This window comes from Ananas comosus, linkage group 14 (genome assembly GCF_001540865.1).
Source record: "Ananas comosus cultivar F153 linkage group 14, ASM154086v1, whole genome shotgun sequence".
NCBI classification, from domain to species: Eukaryota; Viridiplantae; Streptophyta; class Magnoliopsida; order Poales; family Bromeliaceae; genus Ananas; species Ananas comosus.
Genome location: NC_033634.1, coordinates 3150803 through 3173425, shown reverse-complemented (window position 1 = coordinate 3173425; position 22623 = coordinate 3150803). Strand labels below are relative to the sequence as shown.

The window sequence follows — 22623 nt, the reverse complement described above, 5'->3', positions numbered from 1 at the left end:
TTATTTGGACTTAAAGCAAAGTGTTTTAAACAATTGACTCTGATGAAGTCCATTTCCTAATGAAACCATCAGATGTTTGAATAGTTAAGGGTAAATTGCCCATTGGATCCTATTAAATTTTAATTTATTCTAATTTCTTGCTCGAACTTTCAAAATTGTTGCAATTAAATTCTAGAACTTAATTTAGCTGACTAAATATCGATATATTGCTTACGTAGAAGTGATGTAGCAATATTGTAATTGATGCTGTGCTAATAATTAAGATGTGACGTTTATATTAGCAATGCGTTAATATTTAATCAACTAAATTAGGTTGTGAAACTTAATAGTAATAATTCTAAAAGTTCGATTCAGAAATTACAACAAATTAAAGTTTGGAAATTAAAATGTCACCCGCCGTATAGTTTAAGGACCAAATATGCAATTTACCCAATAGTTATCTATTAGTTGTTTACAATGCAATTTTCCTCATTTACTACAGTGCATTTGGAGGATAATGCTATTCCTAAACTGTATGAATGCTGAAATGGGCATGGCTGCAATTTCTGTGATGGTTCTTGAACTTCTTCTGGTCTAGTTGAGGACTCTGTCATTCTGCAGATATTGAGGGAATTCTGGCGCAACCGGAATCTATACAATTACTAGATAACACGCATTTATTAGAATCCGTTCAGTCTAAAAGTTTAAGTCTGCAGTTTGAGCATAGTATAATAAATCAATCCTCGCCCAATACATTGCTTCTCGAGCATAGTAATAGTAAATTGGAAAGCTCTACTCAAACGGCACTTATTAAATTGGTTACGGAAGTAAGTAGTACCCAGTACCCACCGACCACAGAGAGAGCAAAAGGGAGAGTACATGAAAAGGAGATGATGATCCCTGTATTCAGCCATGGTCAAGGTCACAACACATTTAAAGAGGGGGGGGGGGCCATCTTTTGGGCCCACCCAGGAAACATGGCTTGAGTTGTGCAGTCATAGTCACAGATCTACGAGGTAAAAACACGCAGAGGTTATCTGAGTCACGAATCATTTTCAAACTCGTATCTAAATATGAAAAGTTGACATTCCACTTATTTTTCCAAAAAATGAGAAAAATAATTAGGCTTCGAAAACTTCGTCAAGCCCTCATTCAACTGCACTGAGTACGGTCTGTAAATTAGTTTACATTTTCATTTATCGGCTTTATGAGATTTTTTCTTTTTATTACTTGAAGAAGTTGTTGGAGAATTCATTATTTGTACCAAGTGCATTTGTACGGCAAACTATCTAAATTTTAGATGAAAAAGATATTGACCAACAATTATTGATCAGAATTTGTTTCAGAGACATTTTTATTTAGAAGCAATTGCCTATATACCTCTGAAAAGTTTTCGATTTTCTTATTTATCCTTGTTAGAAGGCTAATATTGAAAATACCTTTCTTATGTTTCAAGTCTTTCTAATTTACCCCTGTAGTTAAGTTCCATCAATGAGCTGCCGTTATTTCTGAAAAATTACCATTTTGCCCATTCCAATGTATAACTAACTTTTCTTATATATCCTTCATACAGCAAATACTTTTCTAATTTGCCCTTCAAATATCAATTAATTAATAAAGCACGTCGAGAGCGAGCAGATGAACATATGAGATCGATCGCAGCTAAACCAAACTTGGTGGCTAGAGGTATAGTTAGTTAATTCGGATTCGGTAAAAATTCGGTACATATATAATTCGTCTTTTAATTTTTAAATTAGTTGAAAAATACAGCTAAAAACCGAATTCGACAATTATTCAGATACGTGATTTATACGGATATTATACGTTCACCAATTAAAATTTCGAGATAAAAAATTCAGCTATATAATAAATATATAATAATTAATATACTATATATATTATTATTATTATTATTTTTATATATAGATTAAATATATTTAAAATTATAATAAATATATATTAATAATATAGAAGAGTTATATTATATATTTAGAAATATTAATAAATAATTACAAATTTATAAATAAAATATTATATAATGATATTTCTATATAAAAATAAAATACTATATATAATAAATAAATATTTANATATATATTTATAAATAAAATTATATATATACATATATTTATATATTTATTTATATATATAATAAGAGGGAGGTCCACCTCATCCGGTCCACGAGGCCAAACTGGCCTCGTGGACCGCGCACACGCTGCTCCTCTCCGTGCACAACACCGGGCCCTCTTGCTCCCGGCACGCGGACGGCCTCGGGCGAGATGGGATCGTCGCTGCAGCCCTCTTACTCCCGGCGCCGGCCAAGGCGGCGGAGGAGGAGCTCGTGGAGGAGCCGGTCCTGGAATGGAGGAGCTCCTGGAGGGCATGGGGCTTGCGCTTCGAAAGGGCGGAGAAGTTGGCGGCGGTGAAGGCGCGCGGGGAGAGGACCAAGGGGCGGAGGTGGTCGCCCCAGCAGAAGCGCCTGGAGAGGACGACGTCGCGGAGGGACAGGAGGGAGTCGAGGGCGGGGCAGGGAAAGGAGGAGCGGGGGGTCGACGGGGTTGCCGTCCTCTCCGCGACGATGGGGTTGGGGTCGGGATTGGGGACGACGATAGGAGGAGGAGGGAGAAGGAGAATGACGAAGAGGATGAGGAGGATAACTTAAGGAATTAGTATAATATGGTAGGGACAAAATAGGTATTTTATTTAGATTTTAACTCTAGTATATATTTAACTCATGTTTAACCCGAGTTAAGCTAACAGAGGATAACTGCAGGGATATTTTAGAATAACGGTGGAACATATGAGGGGCATTTTAAAAAAAAAAAAAAAGCATGAATAGATCGGATATATCCGAGCGTACGAGGGGTATATAGGCAATTATTTCTATTTATTTATTTTAACATATTCGCCAACAATCACTTGTTTCAGTCTCGCAATAATTATTGATCAAAAACTGGTGATTTTCCCTAAATAGCACTTTTACATTCTATTAAAAGTTTATTCTACGGCGAAGCTTCAGTTTCTTTTTTCCTTTAAAAAATATCGGTCCATGGTGGTACCAAGTCCACGTAATGTGGGCATCATTTTCCACCCAATACGATTTAGACACGTGGCCGTCCGTAGTCCAATCAGCCTTTCAAAAAGCCCGAGCTCGAGTCCTCGAGAGGAGGAATTCTACACTGTCATTGCACCACGTTATCAATAACAAGCCAATTACATTCCTTCTTTTTAAATAAAAGTATAATAAAAATACTTTTTTACAATCATGATGGGACATATATTTTTAAAAAGATTAATTTGATTGGTTTGTTACGCCACGTCACTAATATACCCGTTGCATTCTAGAATTTTTCCCTCGAGAGGGCTCGTGGTGCAGGCCAATAAGGCTCTGCCACGTGCCGACATTACCGGCTACACCCGGTCGACGAGCGTCCTTTCTGTTCCCCCATCCACGGCTAGGGATGTCAATGGGTACGTATATCCGAAATATTATCCAAATCCGAATTAGGACGGGACGGATTTGCCTGGGCTAAACGGGTATGGATTCGGTTATGGATATAGAAAATAAAAATATGATGGATATGGATATGGGTATGAATTTTATATTTATCCGATCCGAATCAGAATAAATTATATATATATATATATATATATATATATATATATATATATATAATTTATTTTTATTTATATATATAATATATAAAATATTTAATAATTTTTATCTTTTAGATTTTTATTCAACAATATAGATTTTTAAAAATCCGCCGAGTTCGGATCCAGGTACGAATTTTAATTTAATTTTCGGGTCAGATTCGGATTTTTAAAAATCCGACCCAAATCCCACCTGCTGACATCCCTATGTCCTACACCCGTCCACCGACCACCGGCAATTGTCGGTGGCCTACTTGACCATGCGTCACTCCTTCCCCCTATCGACCTTTTTCCCAACTACCCTCCATCCCGAAGTAAATTAATTTTAGTTTTATTTTTTATCCTTATTTATCGTATTATATATGTCGAATTGGGATGAGAATAATTTTTTGATAAATTTTTCACTAATCATGACGAATTAAAGAAAAAAAAGATTCCTTCACCCTTATGCTCCATTTACTTGATTGATCTGAACAAGCTCGGAACATATATATATATATTCACTTATTATTATTTTATTACGAAAGAATAAGAATAGAAGTTCAATAGATCCGGATCCATTTGCATCCCCACCTCCACCCCGATAATGATGTGGGCACAATCATCATCGTAAACTCTAGTTCAATCACTTTCGTACGCTATTTTCTGGACCTAGTTCGCCGTAGATCGATTTGAGTCGCAATGTTTAAATATAGCTGCTTTTATATTTTGGAGGATTCGAAAAATGCGAAAGTGCTTGAAAATTAAAAAAATGGCGGAAGTCGCAGCAGTATTTACTTCTCTTGATTTGCGCCACCATTTTTAAACACTTTTAAAAATCTATTTGGCTTTCCTAAAATTAAAAATAAATGTTTTTAACAACACTAATACGCTATCTCGTTGCAATAAAATGAAAATAATCTCTTTTTTTTTTTATCTATAAAACTATTTGAATACGCGCTATATTAAAATTCCCGCAACAACTTATTTTGGTCACAGTATTCTAAAATTCAATTTCCTTTTTCTAATTTCAAAACTTAAGCTGTCATTTTTATTATATATAACACTACAAATTAAGATTTACTAATGGCAAAACTAATAAATGATAATTTACCAAAATTTTATTTAAGACTTTTTTTTTTTAATTTTATCAAAATATAAAGACTTCGCGATAACAAGATATAAAGACTTTTTTTTTTAATTTTATCAAAATTTTATTTAATATAATAAATTTATTTTTTTTCTCTAACATGTTCGAAAATTTAAAAGTGCCAATATAATTGCTTTCTCAGCCGATTGTATTCAATTACGCAGCATTAAAAGACGCACTTCTAAAATTTTTAAACTTTTGAAAATATAAAAAATAAAATATTTTAGACACTATAATCTCAAATTAGACCTAAATTGAGGTATGTAATATAGTTTATATAATTTCATTCCAAGTACTAATAAATGATAATAGTTAATTAAAGGGATAATTGCCTATATACTTCTCAAAACATCGAGAATATTTTATTTATCCCTACTTTTTTTTTTTTTCTTTCCAATATACCCCTCATGCATTCCTCCATTATTCCAAAATACCCTGCAGTTACCACCCGTTAAGTTAACTTCGATTAAACGTGAGTTAAATATCTACCACTGGTAAAAAAATTAAAATACCACTTTTGCCCTTAGGGCCCGTTTGGTTCGAGTTATGTAATATTACAAAGTATCTCGACATATACAGATATCTTGAATTTCGGCGTGAGATTACTACTGATGCTACATTAGCGCGTTTGGTTTAATACAGTAATGTAATACTAGATTACAGTGTTTATAGCATTAATACGTTTGGTTCAGTCTATAAAATTTAGTAATCTTGATATAAAAGTATAGTCTTTTCCAAAATTGCCCTTGTTGTGGTCATTTGAATATTATTTTTTGCGAAAATGACGAATGGAGGGAAGGAGATCGTGATGATTACCTGGGAGGACGACGCAATAGAAGATGATACGTGTTCGTGCGAGAGAGAGAGAGAGAGAGAGAGAGAGAGAGAGACGTCGAGAGGGAGAGCGAGCGAGAGAAAGCGGCGTGCGAGAGAGGGGGGAAGGCGAGAGAGAGATGAAAATAATGCTGTTAATTAGATTAGGGTTGTTGGAGGGTAAAATTGTCATTTTACATAATATGTAGTATTAACGGGTTTCAGTAATGCAAGATACACGACCCCCCTCCCATTAATATTTTCGATGTAATCCTGCTCGATTTGTAATGCTACATTAACGACTAAATTACATAGCGGATTAACCAAACACAGTTATCCTGACAGGATTGCCTGTAATCTTGGCAAGATAACTCGAACCAAACGCACCCTTAAAGTTAAAGGCAAATAAAAAATATTGGTGATAGTAGAAGAGTATATTTGAAAAGATCAAAAAATAGAATATTTTTTTGTGCCCCTAACTTAAGGATAAATAAGAAAAGTTGGTGATGATAGAAGGATATATTTGAAAGGGCAAAATAGTAATTTCACATAGATAATAGAGTTCATTAATAGATTTAACTCTAGGGGTATATTAGAAATAGGTTGGAACGTAAAAAAATATATTTTCAATATTAGCATTTTAAGAGGGATAAATCAGAAAGTCGAAAACTTTTTAGGGGTATATAAGCAATTGCCCCTTAATTAAAAGCACAAGAGGATCCAGATGTGGGTGGACCCTATCCAGGGAATAAATTTTTCTTGGGTTAATTTTATATAGGTCCTTACAAACATAATGAATTACAAATATATCTCTATAAAGTTCAACTTTTATATGTTATCACTACAAAAATCTTAATATTTTGAAATATTTCCTTGCCATTAGAATCCGTTAGAAAACTTTAATTAACTATAGACTAAATGCTTAACTATGGTTAATTTATGAGATAACTTGATATTTTTGCCCTTTTATATTATAATAATGTTGTGGTTTTTGGAAGGATATATTTATGATGGCAAAATTAATATTTCACTTAAAACATAAATAATATTATAATGGTAACAAATCAGTGGGATATATTTGAAAATATTAAAACTTTTGCAAGAACAATATATAAAAGTAAAATTTTATAGGGACAGATCTGTAATTCACTATGTTTGCAGGGACATGAATGCATTTAGTCCAATTTTGGTTCACCACCTCGACCGGTGCAACCGGTTCATCAGGTTTCCACTGAAACGCCCCCGCCCGCGGTCTCCCGAGCGAAAACTCGCGCCAGGTGCGTGGGCCCCCCACCGGAACACGGGTCCACGTGTCGCTACACCATTGGTCTAACTGAGCCCCGCGCATGTCGTGGCCGTACCCGTCGCAGCAGGAGTGTGTGGGGTGTGGACCCGTGCCTCCTCCGACAACCTAAATTACTTAATTGCCCCTGAATTTAGCACGAAACCACCAAAATGCCCTTACCTCATCGGTAAATTGCTAAATTACACCAGCGGTCCCCGACCTTGCCCATATTTTCAATTCGGTTCCATTTCTTTGGGTTCTCACAATTTAGCCCTTAATATTTATTAATTGCTTTGATAATTTTTTTTTTTAATCAACTTATCCATTTCTTTGGACCAAAACTATTATGTTAGAAAATATATTTATCAAGCACGTCAGCACAAGATTTATTTTTATTTTTTTCCATGCGACAAATTTTATTTTAAAACTAATTATAAGGTAAGGACCATCGCAAAATTAATTAAAATAATATTTGACTAATTTTAATAAGTTAATTGAAAAAGAAAAAAACTTTGAAGGCTAATGTATTGGCCCTATAGGAAGTTATTGGCAAAGACAAACGATATTATACATATCAATATATTAGCAGGCTTAGAAAAATTTTATATATAAAAATATATTTGGGGCAAAACAAATTTTAATAATCGAATATTACAGAATAAATTTCAGCCACTTATAAAATATATATATAAGCTTATAATTCACACAACTATAGAAAAATTACAGCCGCTTATTAATAATAGAAAATTTTCAAATACCACTCCCATGGTTTCGAGCTTTCTTATATCGATGCCATGTGATTTAAAATGTATTACTTGGTATCTTATGATTTCGGTTTTTTTATTTTATTCTCAGCATCTCTGTTAACTCTCCATTAAATAATATAGAAAAAACTTCAAATACCCCACTTATGGTTTATCGAAATTTATTTTATTACCCTTTGATTTACTGAATTTTTATTTTAGTACCCCGTGGTTTTTATTTTCTTATTGATTAAATAAAAAATTAACGAAGAATATAACAAAAATAAAAAAATAAAACTATAGAGCATTAAAGTAATACACCTTAAATTATTGGATATTAAAGTGAGAAACGTAAAATCATATAAATGGCATTTGAAGTTTGTCCTTAATAATATAAAAAAATTAATATTAAAGAGACAAAACTTTAGAAAGATAAAATGCCTGCATGGACAAATAATTAAAGGTTAAGGACGACGGTGCAATTAATTACCCATTACAGCACCTCCGATTTCGTATTTACCGAAATACCCTCCACTCGATCAGTGCCACCTCGCACAATGTCCCGCGCAAACTACTGTACGCCACATAACAGCCTCAGCATTGTTAACGAGTCAAAGGGCGACACGTGTCATTCGCATCTCCGAATTACACGGAGAGATATCCACGATCGGAGCCCGCGAAACGACGAACCAAGGGGGCAGTTTCGTAATTTGATAAATCGTCGTGGGCATTGTGGGAATTTCGCGCACATTAACTTTAATTAAAGAGTTTATTATACGGAGGGTAAATTAAAATTACCGTTGGATTAGAGGGGGTTTTAACAGTTAATTTAATACGGTGTATTACTTCGTAAATATAAAATAAAGCAATAACGAAAAAAAAAGGAAAAAAAAAAGAGGGGGCGAAGGAGAGATCAAGGCGCTTTGAAAACAGAGCCCGAGAGAGAGAGAGAGAGAGAGAGAGAGAGAGAGGAGAAGCGACGCGTAAAGGAGGAAAAAAAAAGGAGAGAAAAAAGGGGAAAAATTTGGGAATATAATTCGTGATCGAGCTCGAAAACGTCGTCTCTGTAGCTCGATTCGACCTCTCATTACCTCGATCGCCGACGATCGGAGCTTGTGGAACCTTCGGGAAGCAGATGGAGCTGTACGGACGGGGCGCCGCGGCGGCTGCGGCGGGGGGCGGCGGCGGGGGCGAGGGGGCTCGCAAGGAGCCCGAGACTGGGTTAGAAGGTAGGTTGCTTCGATTTTGGGCTGTTTTTCCCGATTTTCCGCAATTTTTGTGGTTTTTTTGGGGGCGTAGAATGATGCTAGGTTCAGTGGTTTCTAGGGTTTTGGACTGTGTGAGATTGGTGTGTGAAATTGAGGCGCTAATTGGGTTTTTGTTTTTGCTGGTTTTTGCGGTAGAATCGATGTGGAGGTTGGGATTGGGGGCCGATTCCGCGTTCCCGGAGAGGCCCGGGGAGCCCGATTGCCTGTTCTATCTTCGCACGGGGTCGTGCGGGTACGGAGAAAGGTGCCGGTATAATCATCCTCCCGATCGCGGTGGAACAGTAAGCACCGCAATGTTTTCTTTTTGTGCGAGATCAATTCGATTGAGCTAGGGTTTACTGTAGTAGTGTTCCCTTTTTTTTTCTTTTAAGGGTGTTGTAAATGTGCGCGTCTTATAGCTGAACTATAATGCATTTCGGAATAGATACTGAAGTTCGAAGTTATTGATTTTTACTACTAACTTTTTAGTAAAAAATTATTTCTACAATTTAAGTTTCCGGTAGTTACAAACTTTTAAAGTTCGGGTAATTATTTCAAAAGTATCGTAAGGTTAGGTAGTAAAATCGTGATTTTGAATGTTCTGCTGCTTATTTCACAATGTGGTTTAGTTCAGGCTCACTACTTATGCTTTACCCCTTTTTTTTTTGGAATTATTTTGTAATTTAATACATTTTGCGCGAAATTTACGTGCTTCTGGGTTTTTAAACATTGCGCTTGTTAATTTGGGGATTTGGTTTACTAAATTGTGGGCTTTATTGGTTTTAGTTGGCTGGGGCTGGAAGGATGGGAGCGGCGCAGTATCCAGAACGAGTGGGGCAACCCCTTTGCGAAGTAATACACTTGCTCTTTGATTGAATTGAACTTCATTTTAGTTGCAGAAATGAAATGTGTTTGACTTCAAGGGTCTTCTAGCTTTGGAAAGATATGGCTAGGTGTAACTCGCGTGGTAAACCAAATGTAGTTGATGTTCCGGTCTTGGGCACGCCGCAACTTGTGAGGCTTTTAGCTTTCTGAAGTTGATGTTTGGATGTCATCTCTGGTATCCTCAAAGCTAAATCACTAACTAGTTGCCGTGTGCAAAGCTAGCTTATCTTTGGGGTGTATTATAATGTAATCATTGCAAGGGGAAAAATTCGAACTGAACATACTTAACTATTGATATTGTCAGTATTTTCTGCTAGTTTTTAGTTATTTATTTTGATTTTGATTTTGATTTTGATTTTTGTTTTTGCAGTACTATATGAAGACCGGGACTTGCAGATTTGGTCCCATGTGCAAATATCACCACCCAAGACAAGGAGGTGGATCTTTACAGCCAGCCATGTTGAATTATTATGGATATCCGCTGCGTCCGGTTGGAGAATTTGTTACACAATCCTGTTCTTTATTCTCTTAGTCTTCAACTAATTGATTACCTTTTCACATCGTCTTTTGAAGAAAATATGCTGATCAATTTGATTCCTTGACAATACACGCAGGGCGAGAAAGATTGCTCCTACTACATGAAGACAGGCCAATGCAAGTTTGCTTCCAGTTGCAAATACCACCACCCGCAACCTAGTGGTGTCTCGTTGCCATCGCCCACAACAACCATTTATCCAACGGTACAGACCCCTTTGGCAAGCTGGCAAGTTGGGCGGCCTTCAGTTTTACCTGCTGGATCCTACGTCTCTGGCTCTTATGGTCCTGTGCTCTTCTCGCCAGGTGTTGTCCCGGTGCAGGGTTGGAATCCTTATCCGGTTAGTTTACACCACATATTGATGTTTCCTCTGTGGGCAAAATTGCCCTAGGGGTCCAAACTTTCCAGGAGGATTAAGTTTGGTCCCAACCTTCCAATTATTGGAATACAAGGGTCTAGGGCCTTGTTGGTTATGCATACATTTTTTTTTTCTATTAAACTGAAATTCAGTGAGATAAGATGTGCCGGTGGATGGTGGATCATTTGCAATCTATACCTCTATGTAGTTTGTTTGGCAATAAAAAAAATATATATTTTTCTTCGCTTCTTTTTACATTGACAAAATGAGTTTGCAAGCTAACAAACAGTTACAAGATTACAGGTCTATTGATAACAAACTGTATTTGGGTTTCAAAAAAAAAAAAAAAAACCTAAAGGTTAGCCAAACATGACCTTTAAGTTTAATTGCTATCTTATCCTTTCCATCTCATTTCTCTATTAGACTGGGTGAAATTGCCATGTAACCACCATATGAGAAGTCGAAAAGTCCCTTAAGTGGCAATTAGATGATGATTCCGTGGAAATTTCTGTCCAATTGTTGAAGGAAATTTTTGGCGAGTTGAGATGCAAAGATTAGAGAACCAGTTGTAACAATTGAAAAGTTAGCACCAAACGGAAACTACACCAAATGCTAATTCCCTTTTCTGTTGTTTAATCTCACAAGTCTTGATAGAAAGGTAAGATTTGTATTTCTGAATTCTTTCATGTGCCGCAGGCGCCTGTGAGTTCAGTAGTATCTTCCGGTGGACAACAAGTTGTTCAAGCAGGACCCGTCTATGGCTTATCCAATCAGCCAGCTGTACCTTCTTATACAGGTTCTTATGTGCCTTTGTCTCCTTCGGCTGGGTCAGGCGGTAGTCAAAGAGAACACAAATTCCCACAGCGGCCCGGCCAGCCTGAGTGCCAATTTTATATGAGGACAGGGGATTGTAAATATGGGGCCGCTTGTAAATACAACCATCCTCCGGAGTGGAGCGTAAAAAAGACGAATTGCCTTCTTAGCCCTCTCGGTCTCCCTATTCGTCCGGTAAGCATCTTTACCACTTACTGTTCTGTCATGTAACAAATATTGAAAATCACTTTACTAATGCTCGTACTGGTTGTTTTATTAAAACTTGGAAGTTTCTATACTTAATGAAGTTGCATTTAGTGAGCCAAGTCTGGTGCACGGATGTTTCATAGATAGGCAATGAATTTGAGACTTTAAAACTTGGCGTACTTCAAAGTCCTTTTAAATTGGTAATGCGTGTATAAACTGTGTAAGAAGGAAAATTATGCACTTTTGGTATTTGATGTCACTAGATACTGGCTCATTAGGTGATTCATTTGTTCCCTGTAATCTGTATGTATAGATGCCGTGTCCAAGGGCGTTACAAAGCACAATCGATGATTCATTAGTTAACTCTTTTGAGTAAGGTCTTTTTTTTGGTCTTCTTTTCTCCTCCAGTAGGGCTTTTGTGGGAAAACAAACCCTCAGAAACCTCGTCACACAAAGCATGTTAGTAAATGGCAGTCTGTGCTATTGGTATGCACCGTCCGGTGGTACATTGGTATGCACTGGCATTCTGTGCCATGCTTTATTGCTTTGCTTGAGAAACATTGCAGTGAACATTTGCATGTTCAAAATTCCTCGTTCCCTTACAGAGGATGAATTTTTCTTATGAATTATAATGTTTGTAATAACAGCCTAAAATATAGGTCTCCTCAGAACCTAATAATGACCTACAATGAAGATTTTCTTTATTATCCTCATTACTTAGTCACTTGTTCTTTCAGAGAAACATGCTAGTTAATTTAGCACGGTTTGATTGCTTTTGGTTTTCTCTTTGGATCTGGAGCTCCACTTTTAATTGATTTAGTATTGATAGTTCCATTCTTTTTGTTTTTTTTTCAAGAAGTTAAATTCACCAATACCAAGTTTACTTCCTGAGTACTTAATTTGAGAAACTATCTTGTTCGTTCTCTTGACAAACCCCTATTGTTAGGGTTTTCTGGGCTATGCGCATGATTTTTGGCTTTGGAACTCGTAGTCATATAGCATAAATGCTAAAAATCACAAGCTATCATTTCAAAACGGGAGAGCAAAGTAATTGAGTTCGAACATATTTAATGTCATGAGTACTTTTCTCTATATCTTGTAAGAACAAAGTTCTCGAGTCTTCTCGTATAACTTATCGGTATGCTTTCATAAGATTCTTCGGTGTGTAGCATAAATATGAGACGACATATGAATACAAACAACAAATTTATATTAGTTACACTTGGCCAGACGTGTTAGAATTGGATTTACATTCAAATCATACTGTAAAATCATAAAAACCATAAGAGCCAGGTAAATAATACTTGTAGGGTTAATGAAGTACTGCACTCATTCTTAGTCACTATTTCTTAGATGCTGCCTTTTTTTTTTTTTTTTCTGTTATGAATTACTGAAATTTCCTCTTTTTTTTTGCTTTCACTTAGATCGGAAGATTTCTATCTCACTAATTCTTTCTTTTTATTTTTCACCCTTTGGAACACTTTCTAATATAGGGCGCTCAGCCGTGCACTTACTATGCTCAGAACGGATTCTGCAAATTCGGGCCGACATGCAAGTTCGATCATCCGATTGGTACTATGAGCTACAGCCCCTCGGCATCTTCTCTCTCTGAAATGCCCATTGCTCCCTTTCCTCTTGGGTTTTCTCTCACTACTTTGCCTCCAACATCATCGTCATCATCGGAGTTCGTGAAGGAATCAATTCCCACTCAAAAGATATTATCTAAGAATTCTTCAAGTTGACAAAGGTTGGTTTTTTGCCCCAACCCACCCTCAAATTTTTGCAGCTAAGAAAAATCCAAGAGAAATTCTTTTTCAAATTCTTCTGTCGATATTGCTGTTCTCTCACACGACCTTTCATCGCCCTTGACTCGAATGGAGATTTCCACCTTTTTTGATCCGAAGTGATTCGACAATCCCACCATCTTTTCATCATTTATCTCGCTTCCACACAATCTCCAACCGTGCAAACTTAAATCTCCTGCGAATAAGGCTGCAGCCCATGTAGAAAAGGCAACGCAAAACCCCACTGAATTCCGCTTTTCGATTTTAATAATTGCATCCACAAATCAAAGGCAAGCTCAAAATTTTCGAACTTTGGAGATGAGAAAACAAAAAAAAAAAAGAAAAGAAAAAAAGAAGAAGAAAGAAAGAAGCAGATCTTGTGTTATATGGTTCTCCAACGACGACTCTTCATGATCTAGGGCTTCTGGCTCCCTCGGTACATAACTCTCCAGCAAAGAAAGGTAACAGTTCTAGTCTTTCGAGCAAATTTACATGCCAAAGGGCTCTACTGGATTTCGCCCTCTCGACGTGCCGAAGATGCTACTACTTTTGTACTTCTTCAAGTGTATTCCGAGAATTTGAGATAATGTAATATGTGATTATACCTACCTGAGACAGGGGATGCTACACTAAACCATTCCAAATGCTTAATTTAATCATTCTCAACACAGATTTAACTGATTCTGTCTGGATGTGAAAGTGTTTTTTTTTTTTAAATATCATTGGAAGAATCAAACTTGGTCGGGTGGCGATTTCAAATTGTCCTGTGGAGATTTAACCATATTTTTGATTGTTGTTATATATTAGTTTACTTAATATTGAGGTTATTGTGGGCCAAAACTTTCGCATATTTTTCGCTTGTGGTTTGGAATCGGATTCAACAAGTGCTTTTCTGTTTCTAAGTGAGGCTTTTTTTAGCTCGATCCTGGGACTCTTACCATTTCGGGAATATTACTATGTAATAAAACTTCCTGGGTTCCTTTTGCGTAAGTTCGCAATAGAAGGATATTGTAGAAATTCAGGTGCTAGGCTCTTATAAGGATGATCGTAATTTATGTTTGCTGATGTAGCTTGATATAGCTTTCGAAGTGGTGATTTGTATCATGAAATACGGTTTGATAGAAACCTCTGGTAAAATATCCACCGGTACCCCAACAGATAAAGTACATTACATAGTCCGTTTTAGGGATTGGCGACTTACCCATCCAGTGACTTTGGCACTGGACGTAGAGCATTTGAAGTAGTGATTTGTATCATTAAATACGATTTAGAGCATTTGAAGTAGTGATTTGTATCATTAAATACGATTTAGAGCATTTGAAGTTACTGATCATTAAATCTTAGGATTTTTCTTTTGACATCATCTGCTTTACGATGAAAGCCGAGCAGGGAGAAGTATCTTGAACTCTATTTTGCAATTTGGATTCTTTTGTTCCTTACAAAAATGAACTTCTCAAATTTGTGGATAAAGCAGAACCCCAGAACCCCGAAAGGTAGCATGCCTTCCTTTACTAAACAAAGAAAGTGAGAGATTCCATCACCAGTTATCCTCTAGAAGAAGAATAATATAAACTAGTAAAGTAATCCGCACGATACAACGGATAAATAATAAAAAAACAAAAATTTATAGAATAAGTGAAAATACGGGAATATATATATCTCTCATGATTGTTGAGAATGATGCAGCCAGCGATGATACCATACGCCGTCCTTGTCGAGAATGCATGTGAAGCAGCGTAAAGAGAAAACCTAAAATCATGGACGGAGAGATTCAAAACCGCTTCATAGGTGAGGTGAGGGAAGAGGGAGAGATGCCGTTATCGGTTTAGAAGATAAAGAAAAATAAGAGATGAGAGAAAAAAGAAAAGCAAAAGAAAAAAAAGAGTTGAAAAATGCGACTGTGAGGAAGAGGAAGAATTTTATTAAAATAAATATGAATAAAAAAAAATTTAAAACAAATAGTAGGTTCTATCATCCTCAAATGAAGGTGGTACATTTATATTGGATTTGACCATAAGAAACCCATTAACTTAAGTTTTTTAGATTTATTGGAACTCTCTAATACGGTATCGGTATCAGTATCAGAACATAATTAATTTACATCACCTAATTTTTCGATTGTCTTAGTTGTCGCATTCTAGTCCCATATAACACGTCAAGTTATTTGTGCGGCATTATTCCAAATATATGGATTACATTTGTACCACATATCTGTCACGGATTAATAATGAGTTTTGCGTGATTGCATTGGAATATGTTATAACCTCAATTTACTTTCCAATTGAGAGCCAAATTTCAACACATAAAGGACGATGGAAACAATATGTCACGCAACATCGCACTTCCTCGATCTTTACTATGTTCTCACGTTTGTAAAATAATAATAATAATAATATAATGAAAAAGGGAAAAAAAAGTTTGAGATATGAAAAATAAAAAAAGAAACCCGCTAATTAAACACAACTATTTCTTCTATTTAATCTCGGCTTTTCAAAAATTACATAATGGTCCCTATTTATGATATAGTAAAACTTAAAAATATTATACTTTTAGGGACCAAAGTAAATCTTTTTTTGTTGTAAAAAGCTTATAATTTAATGATCCCTTATGGTGTTGAATGCACGTTACTAATATTATGTGTTGTTCTAACACACAATTATTTTACATTTTATTCAAGATTATATTAATTTAGAGTTACTATTTTCCTTACTAATATGGTACAAAATTTATTTTGCCATTTAGTTTGTTTGTGAAGTACGTACGTACTGTTAATTCTAGATATTTCTCACGACATATGCACATTCAATGTGGGACTAATTAAACAGAAGGAAAAAGTGGGTATTTCAACATCAACATCTGCCTAATTAGAGAGTGGGTAAAGTTGACAATAAATGCACAAACGCGTTTATCACTAAATATCTAGATACATCAGCTTATTCATGTGGCCAGTGAACAAGGTTCATGTCCTTTTCCTTCAAACTGATTTGACATTATCGGAGCAGGTACATTATTATCTAGTCATGTATCAAAACTAGTTCTGAAAATATCAATTCTCATTATTTATATCGATCCAAATGCAGATAGAGAGAGAGGTCGATCGTACGAGATGGATCGGAGAGAAACAAAGATGAGGCACTTCATCCTAGTCCATGGAATGTGCCATGGAGCATGGTGCTGGTACAAGGTAGCTAGCATGCTAAACTCCGCGGGGCACCGCGTCACCGCGGTCGACCTCGCGGGCAGCGGAGTGGACCCGAGGAGAATCGAGGAGCTGCGGTCGTTCGCGGAGTATTCGCAGCCCTTGATGGACGCGATGGCGGCGGCGGTCGACGGTCGCGAGAGGGCGATCGTCGTCGGCCACAGCCTCGGCGGCCTGAGCATTGCACTTGCCATGCAGAAGTTCCCCCAGAATGTGGCTGCTGCTGTGTTTGTTGCTGCTGTGATGCCCAGCAGTTCCAACCCTATGTCCTGCATCGCAAAGGAGGTAAGGTATTCATTTGTAGCTCTCATATATATATACGATGTGTAATGAGTGTGTGGTGCACGATTTAGACCTGACCCGATCGAATACGTATATGAAGTAATCGATTCAACCTAAAAATTTAACGCAGTAGCGTCGCAAGGGATTAATTGAGTGATTAGACATTGCTCTAACTGCGCCAACATATCTACCGAAACTCATAATCATTTGAAAAGCTAGTTTAAGTACCTAAATCTGAATAGGTTAACTGTAGCAACCTCTAAACTCTTTATTTTAATTTATTTCAGATATATAAAAATATATAGAACGTACTAAACTACCAACACCTTTTTTTTTTTTTTCGTAATTTTAACCACAACATGTTTTTTNAAGTTCATGCCCACTTTTTTTTTTTCTTTTTCTTTTAACTAATTTTCCCTCTAGTGTGAACATTAATGATTCTTCACTACTCTGCAACAATGATTACTTCAACTAGCCTTAGCATCAAATCCCATCCTCATTTCCCCACAACATGTTTTTTTTTTTTTTTTTTTTTTTTTTTTTTTGGTGGTAAACCATTAGATGGAGGGTAGTAGGATTACAACATCTTCTTTTTTTTTTATGATTAACTAACTATAGTGAATTTTGGAAATAAATAGTGCATGAGCTTCGAAAGCTTTAATTTTATTTTCTAATAATATTTCAAGAATTTAATCACCCAGTGATATTCATGCTAGCTACAAAGATCTAGAACATATACCACCAAATAGTGAAATATTTTATTTCGTTACAAAAATATTGTAAAATCATTCAAAACAGCCAATGTCATACAATTAAACCCAAAAAAAATATATTTTTTTGTGTATAGGGTATAAAAATATTTATTTAGCCTATAAAAGTTTCAAATGCCAAAAAAAAAAAAAAAATCTGATGGCTCACGATGCACCGGGTCTACGAAGGTGTAAACCATGTACAGTACAATTAATGTCACATGAGAAAGACATAAAACAACACCAGCTAACCAACCATATTTGACTTTGACTTGGTTTTTTTTTTTTTTGCCAAATTATTATTGGGATAATTGACTATACATATACTTTTCAAAATTTCAAAAATATCTAATTTATTATTTTTTTATTTTAAATATACTTCTCATACGTATTTCTCTGTTATTCAAAATGCCCCTGCAGTTACTACCCGTTAAGTTATTTCAGATTAAACGTGAGTTAAATATCTGGTGATGGTAAAAAAGTATTTGAAAAGATAAAAAATTAAAATATTTTTTTGATTCTAACTTTATTAGGGTAAATAAGAAAAATTGATAATGGTATGATTGAAGGATATATTTGAAAAGATAAAATAATAATTTTATATAGATAATGGCTACTTCTAATAGTTTACTAATAGAATTTAACTTTACATATATATTTGAAATAACTTGAAACGTTTTAAATTATTTTTTAATATTAATTTTTTTAAAAAGTAAATTAAAAAGTTAGAAACTTTTAAGAGCGACTTATTGGTAGGTTTGTTTTTGTAACACGTCATAGTACTTCGTCCTGAATACAGAATTATTGTGAAAGGTACCCATGCGCTGGAGAAGGACAAAAATTTGGTGGGCATCGTCTTGAAACAACTTGTTTGGGGACGGAGCACCACCGCCCCTTTACCCTTTCTCTCTCTCTTTCTGAAAAACAGAGTCCAGAAATTTTTTTTTTCTTTTTTCTTTGCCGTTTGCGAGGATTGCGACCACGCGGCACCCATCGGCATCATCCCGGAGTTTGTGTGTTTCGTCCGTAAAGCTATTTTCAATCATAAATGCACATTTTTTTTATTTAATTTGTCCTAAAATAAAAGTTCACTTTTATAACACGTCATAACTCATGACTTCACCCTGCCTACACAATTACTCTAAAATGTACCCACGCGCTAGGGCTTGCATGTTTGTTTTGTCGAAAGTGGCGACAGATGAAGCTGTTCTCAACAGTAAACGCGCTTTTTTTCTTTTTTCTTTTTTTTTTTGGTTCGTTGTAAGATAAACTTGTTGGTAAGTCCACTTTTGTAAAACGCTGTAATTAATTTTCCCCCTGATAGTGACGAAGTCAACTACATTAGAGAAAGAGATAAAAAAAATAAAAATTATTTATTGTAATTTTATCACTCTCTTATATGTAATAGTGAAAAAAAAATTCAATAAAACAAACACAGAAAAAAAAAAAGTAAGTATAATTCTAAAGTCATTAATTAGTATTTTATCAAACAAACAACAATGACAAAATATTAATTTTACCCCAACTTTGTCTCAAACTGAAAGGGAACGTTTGAGGCATTAATTTGTTGGGAAATAAAGTGGGATTTAGCTTTTGTGAATTGTGATGCGTGCTAGAATTTTATGAATGAATTATTATGCTACCATATATTCAAAATTATTACTATCAAATAGATTTTTGGACCTAGTCATTATTTCTTTTTTACTAAATTAATTTAATTAAATCCAATGAACCTTGTCTATTTTCAACAAATTGGGGTCAATTAATATATATCACCACCCTGAATAGATAAGCTAATGGTGTGATGATACAAAACAAACTATTAATTGTTCACGGATATATAGTCTTATATATAGGGCTCAACCCACTTATCTAAAATATTTAAAACCAATTAATTATTACCATATATGTAGTCATATTATCATATACAATCCTTTTTTTTTTTCAATATAAAACTAGCATGTTATCTGCTTCGTTTATTTCATTTAGAAATAAACTTAGCTAGAAATGTGAATCAACTAGGATTCGAATTTGGAACCTACCACCACACACTTCATGTGAAACCAATGCATGCATGTAATGAACATTATTTATTTTTATTTATTTATTTATTTGTAATGTAATGTTGGCAATTGCTAGTTTGGAAAGAAGGGATGGGAAAAGTACTACATGGACTCGAAGTTTTCAATATCTCACAACCACAATCAAATTCCTGTGAGCTCAATTGCATTTGGCCCCCATTTCATGTCTGATAAGTTGTATCAGCACAGCCCACCAGAGGTAACAATAATTTTTATTACTATATATATATATATATATATATATTTAAATTTCTTATTTGGTTTAGTTTCTATCTTTGCTTTTAGTTGCAGTCGTTTTAAAGGAATATGTATATGATTGACATAAAAGTATGAACCTTCATATGCGACAGAATAATTAAAATGCTGAAATTAGCTTCTAAGCCTCAAATATATATATAGATATTGTTTTATTTGGAATCGAACATCTTATCTAGTTCTATTCAACAAGCTGCTCTTCTATATATAGAAAGCTTCTTTCTCTCTTAATAAACACAAATTTTTAGGACTTTGTTTTGGCCACAATGCTAGTGAGGCCTGGTCGGCTGTTTATCGAGGATGCGATGATCGACGAGATAGCCGCGGAGAAGAGTACTTATGAGCTGGTAAGCCGAGTTTACGTCATGTGTAAGGACGACAAATCGATGACCGAGGAGTTCCAGCGATGGATGATCGAACGAAGCCCAGGGGCCGAAGTACAGGAGATCGAAGGCGCCGATCATATGGTCATGTTATCAAAACCTAAAGAGCTATTTGATCTCCTTATGGAGATCGCTAGCAAGTATTATTGAAGTTTTCAAGGTTTGTTAGTTAGTTTTTACACCATTTGAAAATTTTAAAATTATTATAAATTTTTATGAGAAGTTAGAAATATCATGTGTATGTATAGAAGGGTATTTATTGCGTTTTATACTTTTGAAGGGCATATACCAAAGAATAGATCTTTTGAGTAAAACATATGAAGTTTTTTGCAAGTTTAAATTCTTTTGAGGTTACTTTATTTTGCATCCTGAGAAATCACTTGCAAAGAAGAGCCAACAAATTAATTTTCCAAAAGGCTTTCCATTTTTTGATATGCTTTAATTTCATAAAACTGCAAAATTTAAGTTTATATGAGTTGACTTGGTATCTGTATAATTTATTCAATAATATAGATTGATTAATTAAGATTTTACTAGTCATAAGTTTCAGTTGCCTTTCCAAATGTTTTTTTCTCTTTTATTTTTTCTGAAACAAGCGTTGTATTCTATTTTAGCTTGTGTATATATATATATATATATATATATATATATATGCGAGTAAGGCTATCAACAAGCCGAGCACAAACGAGCTGGGCGGATTCGTGATCGCTTGTTTATTAAACAAATCGAACACGAGTTGGCTAATTAAAATATTAAGTTAAAAAATTAGCTTGCGTTTATTGGCTTGTTTATTAATGAGCCAAACATGAGCCGGTTTGCTAACAATAAGTCAGAATATCAATTGTCAGCCTTACTACTAGATAAAAAGTTAAAAAAAAACTTTAAAAAGTTAGAATCTTAATTTAATAAATAAAAATAATAAAATATAAGTTTCTTTACACATAGTTTGGCATAAAATTTAAATAGTAAAAATTTGTAATATAGAAATATCTTTACATTTGAGTTGGCCTAAAATCCAAATAGTAAATAGAGTACGTATTTTATGCTTTCGAAAGTACGATGACTTTCATACTTATAAATTTTTGTATTTATAAATTATTTTCGATGATAAGATATCTGATTCGTCGACAAGCTCCGTTAGATATAATCTATACTATTGAAACTATTTAGAAATCAAATTTCATAATTTTTTAATATCATTTACTAAGTGATCAAAAGGTCACAAAAATATTTTAACAGTCAATATGGCACGTTTTTAAGTTTAATGTCGTAAAACAATCCAAATTAAACGAAACTTAACTAGGATGTTAAGTTTTGTATGGCCAAGTAAAGCTTTTTAGGATTAGGATTTGTGCGAAAATGTTAAGTTTTCATTAAAAACAAAAGTTCAAGTTTTCATGAAAAAACATTTGTTTCATAATTTTTTTTTTCGGATAAAAGATTCAAAAAACAAAAACAAGGCCACCTAATAATATATAAAAAAAAAAAGTTTTTAGGAGAATAAAAATTATTTTTTTAATAACTAAATTCAATAAAAAATACTTTTTAAAACACGTTTTTAAGTTTAACGGTGTAAAACAATCCAAATAAAATAAAACTTAACTAGAATGTTAAGTTTTGTATGGCCAAGTAAAGCTTTTTAGGATTAGGATTTGTGCGAAAATGTTAAGTTTTCATTAAAAACAAAAGTTCAAGTTTTCATGAAAAAACATTTGTTTCATAATTTTTGTTTTTCGGATAAAAGATTCGAAAAACAAAAACAAGACCTCCTAATAAAATGTAAAAAAAAAAAAGTTTTTAGGGGGAAAAAAATATTTTTTTCTAATAACTAAATCAATAAAAAATACTTGTTAGGTCACAAAATTATTTTGTTTTTTTAAAAAATGCTATTTGTACCCCTATGCATAATTATAAATCTTACAACTTGGTTCACAAAAAATCATTTCGACTTTTAGTAAAAAAGAAAAAAAGAAAAAAAAAAGCTGATTTGACTTGTGGGGGGATACAGGGTCATCAAATTAACATGTGGGATGTAAAGATATTTTTAAAAATATCTTTGGAAAAACCAAACACACCTGTTGCATTTTTCTATGTTAACAGAGGACTAATAGTCTTTTAAAAATAAGAAATTCTAAGTCTAGAATAAAAACGTATTGTAATCCATAGAACCCCCTATCCAACAGTAGTGTTAAGAGTTTACTAATTTCTTTTTAGGAATAATTATATATGACTTCCTACAAAA

General features: G+C 34.4%; 2 protein-coding genes across 2 annotated transcripts; both read left to right on the top strand.

The window, feature by feature from the left end:
- LOC109720644 (zinc finger CCCH domain-containing protein 6-like) lies at positions 8486 to 14215 on the top strand. The gene is made up of 7 exons (XM_020247884.1): positions 8486 to 8832; positions 9007 to 9152; positions 9637 to 9702; positions 10106 to 10225; positions 10350 to 10610; positions 11325 to 11636; positions 13142 to 14215. The coding sequence occupies exons 1-7, from the start codon at positions 8739 to 8741 to the stop codon at positions 13388 to 13390; spliced, it is 1248 nt and encodes a 415-aa protein (XP_020103473.1). The 5' UTR covers positions 8486 to 8738; the 3' UTR covers positions 13391 to 14215.
- LOC109719933 (probable esterase PIR7A) lies at positions 16483 to 20721 on the top strand. The gene is made up of 3 exons (XM_020246782.1): positions 16483 to 16916; positions 19802 to 19942; positions 20247 to 20721. The coding sequence occupies exons 1-3, from the start codon at positions 16539 to 16541 to the stop codon at positions 20529 to 20531; spliced, it is 804 nt and encodes a 267-aa protein (XP_020102371.1). The 5' UTR covers positions 16483 to 16538; the 3' UTR covers positions 20532 to 20721.

Excerpts from the sequence above, each read along its gene's own strand:
- LOC109720644 (XM_020247884.1), top strand. The coding sequence starts at position 8,739 with ATGGAGCTGTACGGACGGGGCGCCGCGGCGGCTGCGGCGGGGGGCGGC. Across the intron at positions 9,153-9,636 it reads CTCCCGATCGCGGTGGAACA|TTGGCTGGGGCTGGAAGGAT; the intron begins GTAAGCACCGCA and ends TATTGGTTTTAG. Across the intron at positions 10,611-11,324 it reads AGGGTTGGAATCCTTATCCG|GCGCCTGTGAGTTCAGTAGT; the intron begins GTTAGTTTACAC and ends CATGTGCCGCAG.
- LOC109719933 (XM_020246782.1), top strand. The coding sequence starts at position 16,539 with ATGGATCGGAGAGAAACAAAGATGAGGCACTTCATCCTAGTCCATGGA. Across the intron at positions 16,917-19,801 it reads TGTCCTGCATCGCAAAGGAG|TTTGGAAAGAAGGGATGGGA; the intron begins GTAAGGTATTCA and ends GGCAATTGCTAG. Across the intron at positions 19,943-20,246 it reads ATCAGCACAGCCCACCAGAG|GACTTTGTTTTGGCCACAAT; the intron begins GTAACAATAATT and ends ACAAATTTTTAG.